The sequence below is a fragment of the Zeus faber genome, assembly GCF_960531495.2.
Source record: "Zeus faber genome assembly, chromosome: 5".
Classification (NCBI taxonomy): Eukaryota; Metazoa; Chordata; class Actinopteri; order Zeiformes; family Zeidae; genus Zeus; species Zeus faber.
In genome coordinates this window covers 33213110-33228355 of record NC_137192.1, presented here as the reverse complement: position 1 = coordinate 33228355, position 15246 = coordinate 33213110, and the positions used below count along the sequence as shown (strand labels likewise).

At 49.7% G+C, this 15246-nt stretch overlaps 2 protein-coding genes across 2 annotated transcripts in view; both read left to right on the top strand.

The window, feature by feature from the left end:
- Positions 1-1021, top strand: part of LOC307230974 (guanine nucleotide-binding protein G(i) subunit alpha-2) — an 86776-nt gene extending 85755 nt beyond the window's left edge. The window contains exon 9 of the mRNA XM_080001481.1: positions 51-1021. The gene's annotated coding sequence lies outside the window, so the exon portion shown is untranslated. The remainder of the gene's footprint in view (positions 1-50) is intronic.
- Positions 1022-5408: 4387 nt separating this feature from the next.
- On the top strand, positions 5409-7926 carry LOC307230908 (PAK4-inhibitor inka1-like). Its single transcript, XM_080001400.1, has 2 exons — positions 5409-5465; positions 6872-7926. The coding sequence occupies exons 1-2, from the start codon at positions 5463-5465 to the stop codon at positions 7847-7849; spliced, it is 981 nt and encodes a 326-aa protein (XP_079857526.1). The 5' UTR covers positions 5409-5462; the 3' UTR covers positions 7850-7926.
- The last annotated feature ends 7320 nt before the right edge of the window (positions 7927-15246 follow it).

Here is a 15246-nt window from a genome sequence, read left to right as displayed (position 1 = left end):
CCTTCCATGCTTGTATTCATTCTTTCCTGTTTTTTGTGTGCCCCTGCCAGATTACTTGAGCAGTTCTGACGACCAGATGGGAAATGTTCGCACGGTGAATGACTGCACTATCCAACCACGATTTCTGCTTTGATCTGCTTTTTCTAAAGACACCTAAGAGAGTGAAAGCTCAACGAGCCTCGCAGAATATCAAAATATCATCTGATCCAGTTACTCGCATTCATAACTCTTTGGGCTATGACCACAAATCAACATTTATTATTGTATTTTATTTTTTTTTTTGTCGTCGTTGTTGTTTCTTTTTTTTTTCAATTACTAGAGGGAAAGGAAAACTTTTTATATAAATGCGTTCATTTTATTTTAGAAATTCTGATGTGCAAAATTATTAAACTTTTAATCACGTTCGAACTTATTTTTAAAACTGAAGCACAGGCATGGACACAAAATATGATCGGGGGGAAAAAAGGAAAGTGCTTTTTTTTTTTTTTTTTTTTTATAAATATATATTGTTTACATAAGTTTTGTCATTCATAGCCAAACCAGATGTTGTTCTGCATGTCTCAAGATGGCAATTATGTTAGCTCTGTATTCTGCACAAACTATCCTAACATTCCTACAAAAATTAAATAAAAAAAGGATAAAAAAAAAAAAAAAAAAAGAATTCACACGGGGGAGATTATGTCAAAATTCTAACTGATATTTGTAGTTTGTACGTACCTAACATTCTCTTGCTTTTTAAAGTACAAGTTCCATGTCTGTTGCCGTATGTTTGTGCCTTCACTTCAGTTTACAACCGACTCCTAGATATGCTTTTATCAGAACTGTCTGACCTACTGTGCGCCTCTATTTTTCTTCCATTTTCTTCATACCGCCTAAGGATACATAGTGATTATTAATGAGAGAGAAATCTAATTAAGAAGAAAAGGTTAGTGTTTTTGGTAAATATTCAAATGCATAAAGTCAAATGATTTAATTTAAATAAAAGTAGAGTTCACCTAATGCTTGCATATTCTGTTTTTCTTTCCTAGAGTGTTGTTGTGATTGTTAGACACATTTTTTCAAGCGCCTTACATTTCATTTTTCGAGCATAGCTTCCTAGTGCCAAACTACAAAATGTCTATAATGATAATAATGAAGTGAGTGTGCGTTACATTTGTATTTAAAGGATGCATTGTACAGGAATATAACCTTATTCGCACAGATTATATGTTAAACTATATCTTGTGTATAAAAAGTTCTTTCCACCTTAGGTAAACGTGTGTGGGGTCTGAGGTTTCTCGTCTAACCTCCAAATGTAGAGACATATCTCTGAAATACAGAGATGTAGGTTGGAAAGGGTTGCTCCTCTGTTAAGAAATGATTCCTAAGTTCAGCCAAGACACCGTCCTTTCATCCTGCTCTCATTTTCCACGTGTTGAGGACGCCACCAAACTGTCTGGAAAATAATGCAGTAGGCGGAAAAAACAAGATTTCTATGACCACTCGGCCTGTGACAAAGTATACTGTATCTACTGTTTTAAAGTGGTAATACATGACGTTTTGAGTAATGATTCAAATCAACATATCAAATGTCCAGACAGACGGATAGTGATTGGTCAGTGTTTTGAAATAGTCCAACTGATCGCGGTGATGAGCAGTCAGAACTCCCTCCAGCCAGTCGCCACGGCAACAAAACCTGGATCAGGTTCCCGGTAACCGGAGCGCGCCGCCTCCAGGGGCCCTGCAGCCTGGAGAATGGACACGGCAGTGGGGTCCAATCAGCTGCATTCATTCAAAATAAAAATAAAAACCGCACCCAAGACACGCCGTATAAGAACGCATTGACCTAAACAGTCGAGGGCGCAGTGATCCCTGTGAACTCCGATTAAGAATGTGCGGCCATGAAGGACGAGTTGTGTGATAAGGCCTACGTGGTGAAAACAACCGCCCACGGCGACGGGACTGAAACATGGGCCGGTCTTGCAATTTATGATGAAAGTCATAATGTAAGTCATGGATGGAGGTCAATCCGGTCGTCAGTATTGGTGTGATATAAGGGACAGGTGGTAAATGCTGTGGGGAGACCCTTCATCTAACTTTCGAGGTAATAGTGTGTGTGGTGATGAGTTCAATGTCAGGTGAGGGGAACAAACAGTCATTTTTCTTTTTATTGGGATGTCCTTCAGGGGAAGGAAGCGGGTGCGTTAGATCCGATTCTCGTTCATTTTCTTCTCAACACTTACAGCAGCGGTGTCGCTAGAGGGCGCTGTTGCTTCATGGGCCACGTATGGGCGTCAAACCACACAAATATTATGTTCAGTTATTAATGACATTGAGACTCATCCTCCTCAAATGAAAAATGTCAATCGTGATACGCAGTTGCACTGGATATAGGTATTCTGTGTTTACAGACTGCTCGACAAAAAAATATTCCAACCTTCTAACGACCCGTGTCTGTAGAAAAAAAACATCTTCGCCCGTAATACGAGAGCTAATTCCGACCATATCTGGGGGTGAGTCGGTGATAGTGTTCAAAGCGTGGGAGTCCATACACCACGATGACAAACTGCTCCTCCGAAGCGGAGGTGCCCGGAGAATGGGGGCGGTACAAATAATGGAGGGATGGAGGACCAGGCCTTCCTCAGTCCTATTAGACCTGCTGGATGTGCCTGTGTACATTAGGCAGCAGGGATGTATGGGCGGCTGGTTTTTCAATGATCACGCATTCAAGTGGGTGCACTTTGTGAGGCACGGGGCCTAATGGATCTTAATGGAGACTGGTATTATTATTATTATTATTATTATTATTATTATTATATACGTTAAAGCCTTTGGGTTCTATGTATTTCATATTGTGGTTCCTCTCGGCCTTTCCTACTTTAGAAATTGGTTTAAAATTGTGTCATTCGTATGCTCATCGTGGTTTGGGGTGTGTGGCGTGTTTTACCGTGGTTGCTCAGGGTCTCTCCGTCTCAACAGGACAGTAGCACGGGTGGGTGGCTCCGAGTGGGGCCAGGGGTTGAAGCAGGCCAGGGCATGCAACATGCAACATGCAACATGCAACATGCAACATGCAACATGCAACATGCAACATGGCTGCACGCGCCCACGGGCTCATGGGTCATTTGTTATGAAGATGATCTGCAGGTGAATGGGGAGCCATCGAGGCGTTAACATCTGTTGAATGGTGTGAATGGACGTGCACATGGCAACAAGCTCGATGCCCCATTGGGCTCCTAATCACCTCATTTCCATCCGAGGCATTTGGAGCAAGGGCTCCCAAACCCTTCTGGCCAACAAGCTCTGGCCGATGCACACGCCCACCAGCCAGTGTTTTGGGGTGCAGAGTTAGGCTTCACAAATGTGACTCAAACTTTTGGCGTCGAATTTGCTGCCAAAGAGTCTAAACTTCACCAGAAATAAACCCACTCTGAGTGAGGGTGAGTATGTGTGCGTGTGTGTGTGTATATATATTTACGTATTTACTTACTTAAACATTTTTAGATGCAAAGAACATAAAATATATTTTTTGCGGGGCCCTTGCACTTCCCTAACGGGCCGCTAGGGGAAGGAGAGACAGACAGACACACAGATCGACAGACAGACAGACAGATAGATAGAAAGATAGATAGATAGATAGATAGATAGACAGATAGATAGATAGATAGATAGATAGATAGATAGATAGATAGATAGATAGACAGACAGACGACAGACAGACAGATATATAGATAGATAGACAGACCTAGACAGACAGACAGACAGACAGACAGACAGACAGACAGATAGATAGATAGATAGATAGATAGATAGATAGATAGATAGATAGATAGATAGATAGATAGACAGACAGACAGACAGACAGACATATAGATAGATAGATAGATAGATAGATAGATAGATAGACAGACAGACAGACAGACAGACATATAGATAGATAGATAGATAGATAGATAGATAGATAGATAGATAGATAGATAGATAGAAGGACCTAGATAGATAGACAGACAGATAGACAGATAGATAGATAGACAGACAGACAGATAGATATGTATTAGATAGACAGACAGACAGACAGACATAGATAGATGATCGATAGATAGATAGACAGACCTAGACAGACAGACAGATGACAAATGAACAAAGCTAATGTGAATAAAACAACATAAATCTTTGTAATATCAGCTCGACCTCAAATAAAGTTGCTGCGTCAGCTGCTGCTCAACGGAGCAAAACGAAACATCCAAACAAACAACAACGTGTTTCACGTGACGCAAACTTTTTTGGAATTTCTCACAAAATACTGGGACGACGTTACTGTGACACACCTCACGTCACTTCCACCTTAGAGCTGTGCGCGTGCAAGTGTGCGTGTGTGTGCAGCCAGTGTGTGTGTGTCTGTGCATTCAGTGTGTGCGTGTGCGCGCGTGTGTGCAGTCAGGGTGTGTGTGTGTGTGTGTGCGCGCGTGAGTGCAGTCAGCGTGTGTGTGTGTGTGCGCGCGTGAGTGCAGTCAGCGTGTGTGTGTGCGTGCGTTTGTGTGCATTCAGTGTGTCCGTGTGCGCGAGCATGTGCAGTCAGTGTGTGTGTGTGTGTGCGTGCGTTTGTGTGTGCAGTCAGTGTGTGTGTGTGTGTGGTTGTGTGTGTGTGCGCGTGAGTGCAGTCAATGTGTGTGTGTGTGAGAGTGTGTATGTGGTTGTGTGCGTGTGTGGTAGTGTGTGTGCGCGCGTGAGTGCAGTCAGCGTGTGTGTGTGTGTGCGCGCGTGAGTGCAGTCAGCGTGTGTGTGTGCGTGCGTTTGTGTGCATTCAGTGTGTCCGTGTGCGCGAGCATGTGCAGTCAGTGTGTGTGTGTGTGTGCGTGCGTTTGTGTGTGCAGTCAGTGTGTGTGTGTGTGTGTGGTTGTGTGTGTGTGCGCGTGAGTGCAGTCAATGTGTGTGTGTGTGAGTGTGTATGTGGTTGTGTGCGTGTGTGGTAGTGTGTGTGTGCGCGTGAGTGCAGTCAGTGTGTGTGTGCGTGCGCGCGCGTGGGTGCCAGTCAGTGTGTGTGTGTGGTTGTCTGTGTGTGTGTGTGTGTGTGTGTGTGTGGTTGTGTGTGTGTGTGTGTGTGTGGTTGTGTGTGTGTGTGTGTGTGTGGGGGGGGTTGATCCGCAGACTCCCTCGCGCCGCTGCGCTCTGCTCTGATTGGCTGCCTCGGACTCTCCGACCAGCGCGTGCAGCTACAAACGGGCTCGCGCTGCGCCGCGGGGCCACTCTGCTCCTCAGCCTCGCGCCGCTCGCACACCGGACCCGCGGCGCGTCACCGGGAGCCCAACTGGCCCCCAACTGGCCCCCAACTGGCCCCCAACCCGCCGGCCCCCCGTCGTCTTTTCAGGTGAGGGACCTGGACAGCGACACTCCGCCGCCTCCGTCTTTCTTCTGTTTTGATCCTGCTCATCTCTGTCTGCGCCGCAGGAGTTGGACTCAGTTTTTGGACGAAAGGCAGAAACATGGTGAGTGAGGCTCCTGCTGCGCACTCTGCGCCTGTTTGACCGCAAAGAACAAACCGAGCTCGTCCCGCACGCACGCACGCACGCACGCACGCCAGTATTTCTTGCCAATGGTAGAAAAAAACACTGATTTACACACTGTCCAAAAACATGTCAAGCACGTGCTGGAGACGTCGGGGTGGAAGGAACCGCTCCCGTCCCGTCCTCCCGGAGGGTCCGGTGTTGTCGTTCCCTCCGGTGCGTCGGTGGCCTTGGGAGTTTCCGGCGGAGAAACGTTTTATTGTCCTGCCGCCACCGCGTCCCCCGACTCCCTGCGGCGCGTGGCGGGTTCCGATGGGGGCCAAGCGGGAGCACCGGGTCTCGGGTCAAATACTGGGCTGGATTTCCACTCCGCTCCGAGACGCGGAGCGGAGTGGTCGGGACGCCACGCTCCGCGGGGGGGGGGGGGGGGGGTCTGACTGACCTCGACGTCAGTGTTTTTGGTTGCGTGTCTTTGTCAGGTCAGTCCACCCTTCCAATATTCCCAAATCACACTGTTGTTCCGTGGAGTGGAAACACTCCACAGACGCCCACTTCATAGCATCCTCCCAGGGAAGTTGTGTCCATTCTCCAATTGATGGTTTTACTTTCACGTATTGATTTAGTAAAACAAAATAAATAAAAACCGTCGTAGAATAAAAAGCTCAGGATGCCTCGGTGCGTTCTCAGGTCAGGCATCATGGTTTACGTGTTGAGGCGCCCACCTTGACACACGCAAGCTCCTACAGTTTTTTTTGTTTGATTTTGAGAGGGAGCCGGCGTCGCCCATCGGCTGATTTTGACCAATCGGCGCGGGATCCCTGCGCCTCGGCGGCAGAGGAAGTGAGAGCGTTCGTTTCCCCGGTGGGCGTGTCACGCCCCCAACCCCCCCGAGGGGCAGGCACTTTGAGCCTCGTCAAAGCCCAGGAAAGACCCCCCCCACACCCCCCCATTTCAATGCTCATGACGGCAGAGGCCCTCGGTGCTCTGGTACTCATATCGGCTACGTAGGTACTGATACAGATCCGTGCAGGAATGTCGCAGCTTCCGCCGAAGTAGCTTTTCTGAACCGTTCGCACGTGAGTGTCTATTAGGCACCGAGGATAAGGCACCGATTAGGCACAGACCCCCCCCCCCCCCCCGCAGCTGTGCCCCCCGTTCGGAGTGTGTTTTTCTACCAGCGTTTCGGTGTGTGTGACGCCTCCAGATAGCAACGAGGCGGTGAGGCGTTGTCTTTGATAGTGAATAGGCGCAAGCGCGACGCGCAGCCGGCGTGCCCGAGCCTGCCCTCCAAACACAAACACAAAAACAAGTAAGGGAGGGCACCCGCGCTCCGCCTCCTGTGACGTGTAAGTGAAAACTGTCTGACGCTCCGTCTCCCCTCCACGCAGCTCTGCCTACGCGACTCCGGCGGCTGCCTGCGGGAGCAGATGCAGTATATGATGAGGTCCCTGCAGGATCTGAAGCAACTGCGGAGAACTTGCCCCGCCGCCGAGCCGGGCGACCCCGTCGCCGCCCCGGTCCCGGCTTCCTCCCGCCGCCGCCACCACCAGCGCGCGGTGGTCCGGGTGTCTCAACAGAAAGCCTTTCGCCGGGAGCTTCACGCCCGCCTGCGGACGTCGGACGCCAGCACTGCCAGTACGTATGACTCTGCCTGCTGCCTGGCCAGCCCTCTGGAGGAGGAGGAGGACGAGGCCGGCAGCCGGCTGGGCTCCCCCGGCAGCGAGAAGAGCCTGGAGTTTGACTCGGGCTATTCCGAGGCCTCGTGGCAGGATGAAGGGGTGGTTCTCAGGCGGACCAGGAATGTGAGGGTCTCTTCCTCCGCCTGCCTTCGCACCAACCGGGCCGCCTCGAGTGGACGGACCAGACCCAAATCGACCTCGGACGCCTGCCTGGAGACGTGGACGTCGTTTGTGGCCGGCGACCCGGAGGACTGGACAAACTCTCTGTTGACCAGGGGGCGCAACCGCCAGCCGCTGGTTCTCGGGGACAACAGCTTTGCCGACCTCATCCAGAACTGGATGGATTTGCCCGATTGCCCCGAACCCGTCGAACTGAAGCCGAGCTCTGGGCGTGGACTGGCGAGGGGCTTCTTTGTCAACATGAGGAAAAAGCTGGCAGGGATTTCCAAAAGCGTAGAGGGCAGAGTGAGGATGAGGTCTACGGACTCTTCTCACGTCAACAGGACCTCCAACGCCCCCAAACGTCTCTCCTGTCCGGTCGGGGAGTCGCGGCCCAAAGCCCCGTTTTTCCACCAGTCCCACTCAGGCCTCCATGAACTAAATACGGACTTTTACCATTTCACTGCTCTCATGAAGTCAGGCAGCAGGCAGCCCATAATCTGCAATGACATCATTGGATACATCTGAAAAACAATACTTTGTAGAAAACAATGTACAGAATGGACAATTTCTCTTGAGTCACTTTATTTTTTATATTGCAAAAATGACACGTTTGTCTTCTAAGCTATTTGCAATAAAGATGTTTTCATAAACTTTGGTATAACCTGGGCTTTTGTTTTTCCTTTGTTGGTAACGTTTAAACCTGCTGTATTTCACAGGCTATAGAGCAGCACACTCTTCGTGACATCTAGGTCCTCCGACTTCTGTTTGAACACAATTCCCAGGAGACTTGCAGCGAGGAGCTGTTTCATTGGAATGAAGTGGCGGTTCCACCGCGGTCACCTGAGTTGCATTACAGTGCATTACTGTCACAAGTTGCTTCCTCACGACCAGACACATGATGAGAGGAGTTCTGAATGGGTCGACTAAAGAGGCCGCAAAAACTAGATTTTATCTTTGTTCATGAGCAGTTCGCCCAGTTCGCGCATCCGTTGTTTGTAGATAAGCGTTGCTTACTAAAAATATTGTGTACTTCTTACATAGAAATGGGAGGTGCGCAGTTTTATTCCTCACGTTAATAAGAGCATTAAAGTCAAATTCGAAGCATGCCACAGTCCCATTTCAAAAAGCATATTTCCAAGTGTCTTTTAAATGCAAATTGCACTTGGTCGGGACCCGGCGAAGGTAAAGCAGATGTTCTCACTCCTCTTTGCTTTATGAGACACAAAGGCTCTCATTTCGGTCCGGGATCACAGGTGCTGCCAACTCATCCGCACACATCGCCTAATGGTGAGCGTTCCAATCTGGAGGAAAACCTACCCCAGCGCACCGAGGCGGGTTACCAGGGAATTAAACCCCTTAATCTAAATAAGGTTATCTTGATCTGTGCCTGTCTAGTTGGTTCACAAGTCTCCAGGTCAGATGAGAAATGGTGCGTTGAATTGATGAGGTAAGCTGTTTTCCCAACCGGCATCATCACGGCCGCTGCCGCCGCCAGCCCCACCAATCATGTCGGATATTGAGGGCGTGTGGGATTAGGGAAGAGACGGCGCTTGCCGCGGCCGTTTGTCTCGGCCTGTTTATCTCTGTCTTCTGGTCGGGCTCTCCGGGGCAGGCCGACACCCTGCGCTCCGTCTGGGAAAGAGTGAGCCTTCAACCGAACACAACCGAACGTTGACGCTGATGGAAACCAAGGGGAAAAAAACAAAGAAAACTCCCAGTCTCATGATGTCCAAAGACCATAATAATAGGAAAAAAAAGGTGAGTGATTAAAGCACTCCCTTCTAATGAGGGTATCTGTTTTGGGAGTCATTTCTGGCGATACTGATGACTTTCATTTTGGAAGATGCCATATGCCGTGTTGAAGTGCATTAATCCATAGCCTCCCCTCCTCTCTCCTGTCCCGAACGTAATTAATGGAAATGGGATGAGGACGAAAAGGAAGCAGCACATTAACCAATTACTGAGCCTCGCTGCTCGAAGGGTAATAATACAATCACGTGTGTGTGTGTGTGTGTGTGTGTGTGTGTGTGTGTGTGTCTGTGTGTGTGTGTGTGTGTGTGTGTGTGTGTGTGTGTGTGTGTGTGCTATATTTTCAAAATTTCACATTTTTCTATCATTTTAAACACAGAGTACCACACACAGCACGGCACACAATCAAGGCATTGTATTGTTTGAATTGGCAAACCGGACGGATCAAGTTGAGCAGATATAATTCTGCAAACTCCCGGTGAACGGGGCACTGCATGGCACATAATGAAGGCCACTTAATACCTCTCGGGACACAAAAAATAAAAGTTACATCGGCGGCTGTGACTGAATGACACTGAATGGAGGCCGTTTGTCTTTCTAACGGCCGCTGTTGTTAAATCTGAGTCACGACAAGACGGGTCGTCGTGTTGCTTTTGCAGCGACAACAAACATCGCTCCGGAGACATTAGTGTGTAAATGGCGGAAAGCAGTCTTCACGGCGACAGTAATCCTTCAACAATTTTCCATTCACACGCTAATGAACCTATTCAACAAGTCCATTAAATGCTTCAACAAGAGTGGGGTGTTCCAAACTGTCAAGGTGCCAAGGAAGAGCGTCGCTGAAATAAAAAGTAATTTGGACCCTAACATTTAATCATACTTTTCAACATATAAAGAAGGTCACCAGGCATTAAAACCCCCTAAAGAGCCCATTCCTTACGTTTGGGCCTTTCAGTGGGAAAGCACGGCCCAATCCCATAATTCATTCTCATATTATGTTTGTCACTTCATGGTTATCTAGAAAGGCTTTACTCGGACTCCTTGGTACAGTATCTCTAAACTTGTTGCTGTCTGTCAACTGCATATTTCCCTCAGCCACATTCTAATTATTGTTTTGGTAAACAAAACATTTGCCATGTGGTAAAGTTTTGCTGCGCTCTACATTTATGAAGCTTCCGCTATTTTAACCAATAATGGTTTTGGTTTTGCAAAGTGCAAATTCTGCAATGCCATTGCATCAAGTTATATTTCCATTTTATAACCATCATTTTTCAAAGATCAGAAATTCCAAGTGATTATTTATGATCACTGATCACTGGTAATGCCACTACTGGGAATGAACAAAGCAATTTTTTTTTATTATGATTATTTATTTATTTTTAAACCTGTGCTGTTTTAAACCAGCATGCTGGGCATACAACACAGAGTATTTGTGCCATTGCATCCAGGACAGAGTTAGTCTGCAAGTGGAGTTCAACTTCTCAACCTGCAATGCAACACTTTATTCATTCTTAAATCATCAAGAACTGCTGCAATAACTCTGTCCTGTGGACGAGCTGTAGGATGACAAGAGCACAGCTTGTTGTTACACAGAACCACCACCAACCCCCCTCTTTGGAGAACTATTTATCATGTCTGGGATCTATAAACAACTGATCACTACTCCAAGAGGAGGAGAGTCACCACGGGTGAGACAAATAAACATAGAACCAAACAACATTCACACAAAAACATAAACACTGGTCGACAACATGTATTGAAAATGCAGTTAATTAGGTCCAGGAAAACTGGTCACGTGGCCTCTTCCTGTCATAGTCATGGCAGCAAATGAGGGAGGAAAGGAGAGGGATGCAACCAGGAGGAAGCTGGGGTGCGTTCAAAGCAGGTGTTGGTGGTGTGTGTGTGGGTGTGTGTGTGCGCGCGCGCGTGTGTGTGTGTGTGTGTGGTTTGTGTGATGAGACCGCCTATATGTGTGTGTGTGTGAGTAAGGTGTCCACCAGTGAGTGTACAGGACTTATCCCAATTGGTTCTGTATATATACTGTATGTGTTTAAGGTTGGTATTATGTCGTGGCGCCTCCAGCGGAAAGGGCCCCGAGCCCTGCAGCCTTGTAGACCCCCCACGGCTGCAGGAAAGCTCCGAGCACCCCGCCCTGCAGCCACAGAAGACCCCTGGGTCCCCAGAGAAGCCGGGAGCCCGCGGAGCCACCCCCACGCCCGGCCCCGGGCGAGGAGACCCGGCACCCCCGCGGCGCACGCATACAACCCACCCCCAAGTGCAGGCACAAGACGCAGCCGGAGGTGCAGAACCGTGGCCGTGGGGGCCAGGCACGGACCACAGGCCTGGAGCCAGGCCCTGCGCTGACACGCCGCCCGAACCGCCCGAACCGCCCGAACCGCCCGAACCGCCCGAACCGCCCGCCCCGCAGGTGAGCCAGCAGGGCCCCCATGCCCACCCACACCCCACGCAAGGGTGAGGCCCGCCAAACTGCAGCCGACCAGACGCCCACACGGCCGCGAGCCCCAAGCACCCATCCACGGAGCCCGGCGTGCACAGCGCAGGGCACCTGGACGCCAGCCGACTCCAGCCCGGCCGGCAAGAGCCCGCCCGGCCGCCCCCCGGCCAACCACACCCCCATACTAACCCACCGGCGACCCGCCAACCCGGTTGGCAATTGCAGTTAACAATAATTTAGGGGCAATTCAGGGCTGAGAGGCTTAATCGAGGTTAAAAGAGGTTAAGGAGCTCTTTATTCCATGGTTCCCAAGAAAGCGAGCCATCTGAGATAGCTGAGTGAGAGCAGTATGGATGAACGGCCTCGAGCTGTGAAGTTTATCAGCCGGGCGACCTGACCTCAACCCCCGTCATCGGTCTCGGCAACTCCCCAGAGAGGGCTCGGGGCGTCTTCGGTCGAAGACAGCGAGGACGCCCCGGTGCAGGATGGAGAACAACAATGCCCCTTTCACATCCAGCGCTACAAGCATGAAAGGTCTTGTGACTCGAGCAGAAAGCACAGCACATTGTTCTGTTGTTTTGCCTCTAATGTCCGGGCACATTTGACGTCAATGTCTCCAATTAGTCTGGATGGATTCTGCACACGGGACGGGAAACCGGCATCTGGAAGTGAGCGTTAAAGAGTTAAAACAGCATCACACGGCGTTATTGTCAGAAGCCTTGGCAGCGTTCTGGGAATCTTCCAGAGAATTTGATTTGCTGCTAAGGAACGTGGCAACATGAGACGGGACGTGCAGGAGCACATCCCCACATCTGTACCGGAGCTGCAGATGCACCACCTATTCGGTGGAAGTAGGACAAGGAATCCTTTAAAGTCAGTTCACAGAAATCAGACAAAGGTAAAACTTTTGATGTGGAAATTTATTACGCAAAGCGAAATTCATTTCGGAATCGGGTTTTCAAGACGCGTACAGAGAGAGCATGCGGTAAAAACAACACATGCTGTAAGATGCTTATTTAGATGCAGTTCTTACTGAGATGGAAATCAGGGCCACAAAAAGCGGGCTCCTACCAACGTGAACAATAGTGCTGCACAGCGTAAATATTTGCAGAGGTGGAAAAATTCTGGGCCCAGAAAATAAAACCCTGGCTGTTTTTGCTCCCGCCACGCAGCGATCCAGGCGACTCCACCCACCCCCCGGACCACTGGGTTGATGCTAATCAGACAATATGCACCAATAAGACAGTCGGAATATCTGCGGTGGGGTCCCCTCTCATGAATGACCAAGTGTCAAGTCATCGAGATCCAGACGTGGTTTAATGGTGAAAGTTGAGTTTAGGTCAGAGCCCTTCAAAATTTCATCAACAGAGGTGAAGAAAAGCAACTGGGACACCGACGCCGCAATCTGTTTCCTTTCCTTCTCTTTTTATGCGTTAAAGACACCAGTGGGGAGAAAAAAAAAGGGGGGGGATAACTGTGTGCAGACTAAATTGTGCAACCGGATTTCAGATAGGCTTTATTGAGACGAGTTGTCTTGGCGGCCCGGCTGGAGCGCTGAAACGCATGAGTTACGGCTTGGACGGACGCCCGGCGCACTGCGTCCACCATCGCTCGGGGAGCCAAGACGGAACGAGGAGATTAAACCTCGGCCCGAGGAGACGCTCCATCTCAGACGGACTATCAGGTCCATAAAACCAAAGGTCTCTTCCTTCGCAGCCCTCACGTCAGGGTGCGTCCTCCGCGAGGAGACCTGAGCACGCCCGCGCACAACACCAGGTTTTCCTCTCGGCGCTGCTGACTGCAGCGGAGGAGGCAACGGACAGGAAGCGGGGTGGGGGTGCGCAGTCTGACAACTGCAGGAACGTGATTAATTCCCGTCTCTCCGTACGAGGGGGTGGGGTAGGGTGGGGGGGGGGGTGAATAAAATCAGTCAGACGGAGCAGTTCAGTGACGGGCCCTCGCTCAGCACTTGGAGCGATCCTGCTCTGGATCAGCGCAGGCAGCCCCGCCCCCTCGTATCCCGCTCTGGGATTCACAAGGGTTCCATTAATAGATTATTTTTTATTGACTTGATAGCCCCTTGACGACGCCTAGAATTCTACGCGTTCTCGACAGATATTAAGAGGTGATCTACGGCTATGCTTCCTCCACTTCACGTCCGGAGGACGCGTCGCCGCTTCGATCCCACACAGTGTATTTGAGCTGACCGCCTCAGAACATTCCCCGCTGTAGCCATTTAATAACAGAGAGCAGAGCACGCGGGCTTTATTTGGACACCACACGGATGTTTGTATGCCTTTGCTCGGTTTAAGCTCGGCTACGAGGTTTATGGAAAGCATAACAGGGGGGTGACACGGGGGAGACGTCCCAGGAGTCCGTGCTCGGGTTCTCATGGCCAAACACGGCCTCTTGGGTCAAGCCCAACTTCCTGTGTTTGCTAAAACTGGCTGCTTCACAAGCGAATGATAAAGCCCATAGTGCTACGGTGCAGGATAACACACTCCAAGAAATAATGGTGTGATTATAGATAAGAGTATTCCTAAAAGAAAGATTTGCCACTGTTATCGTTCACTGTTTACTAAGGTTTTGGGATGTATTAGTATCCATTATTATATATCCATGTGGTGCATATATAGTGTATAGGTCCATATATAGCAATTACATCCTGAATTTTCCCCTGGGGGTTAGTAAAGTTAACTTATTTTATGCAATCTCCCCATTAGGAAATTCTCCTCAAACCATCCTGCATTAGTATTGTCGTATTTCAAAATGTGTTTTACCGCCTGCCTTCTCTGATTGATTGATGATCTAAAACAAAGCTGGCTTCCGATCTAAAATACAGCGATATAAATCTCAGCCCCCCCCCCCCCCCCCCGGTTAATTCAGGAATCCACGTGCACACGTGACCCATTCCTCCTATGAGGTCCCAACGTGCACGTGAGCTCTGCGTCCGGCGCCGGGTCACATCGGAACCCCTCCACATCTGGCTCAGCGACGCGGCCGCGCTCCCCTGCGGCAGCGGCCGTTCCCACAGCAGAGCGGCCTCAGCCTCCTCCCTCGCATCCACACTGTGCTCTGCTGTGGGAAAAACCAGGGGGGGCGGGGGCGGGGGCGGGGGCGGGGGGGCTCCGCCACAGCCAGTAACGGGAAAAGCATTCGCTTACGGAGCCAGCTATTTCTGTTTCTCGTTCCTATTCGGCCTCTTGCCTCTGCGCTCTCACAGAAAGACACTTTTTCCTCTTTCTTTGTGCAAGGATGGGACGCAGCGAAGCAGGCAAAGTCATAGAAAGCACCACCGTCTCAGACGACGAGAGGTTACGCGTTATCACACTGTAATTATTTTCTTAATAGTAACATTTATAGTCGGGGAGTTGTGTCTTAAAATAAATAAATCCCCTTCTGGCCACAGGCTTCTCTGGCACTTTGCAAAACTGCTTCTGGAAACGCTCCAAAACATTTAATACAAACACGACAGTGAATCTCCCCCAAACCATCCCAGCGGATGCTGCCAAAGCCTGGTATAGTAGGAACCCTCCACATTCCTTCATGCCTCCGCTGCTACAAGACGCTTTGAGTAAAGTGTCACTCGCCATTCATCCACACAGAACCCTTTTTACGGCGTGCGTGTGTATGTGTGTGTGTGCGTGCGTGTGTGTGTGTGTGCGTGTTTATAGACAAACAGCGACGTCAACTCCAGCAGCGCCGTTCGGTCAGAGAC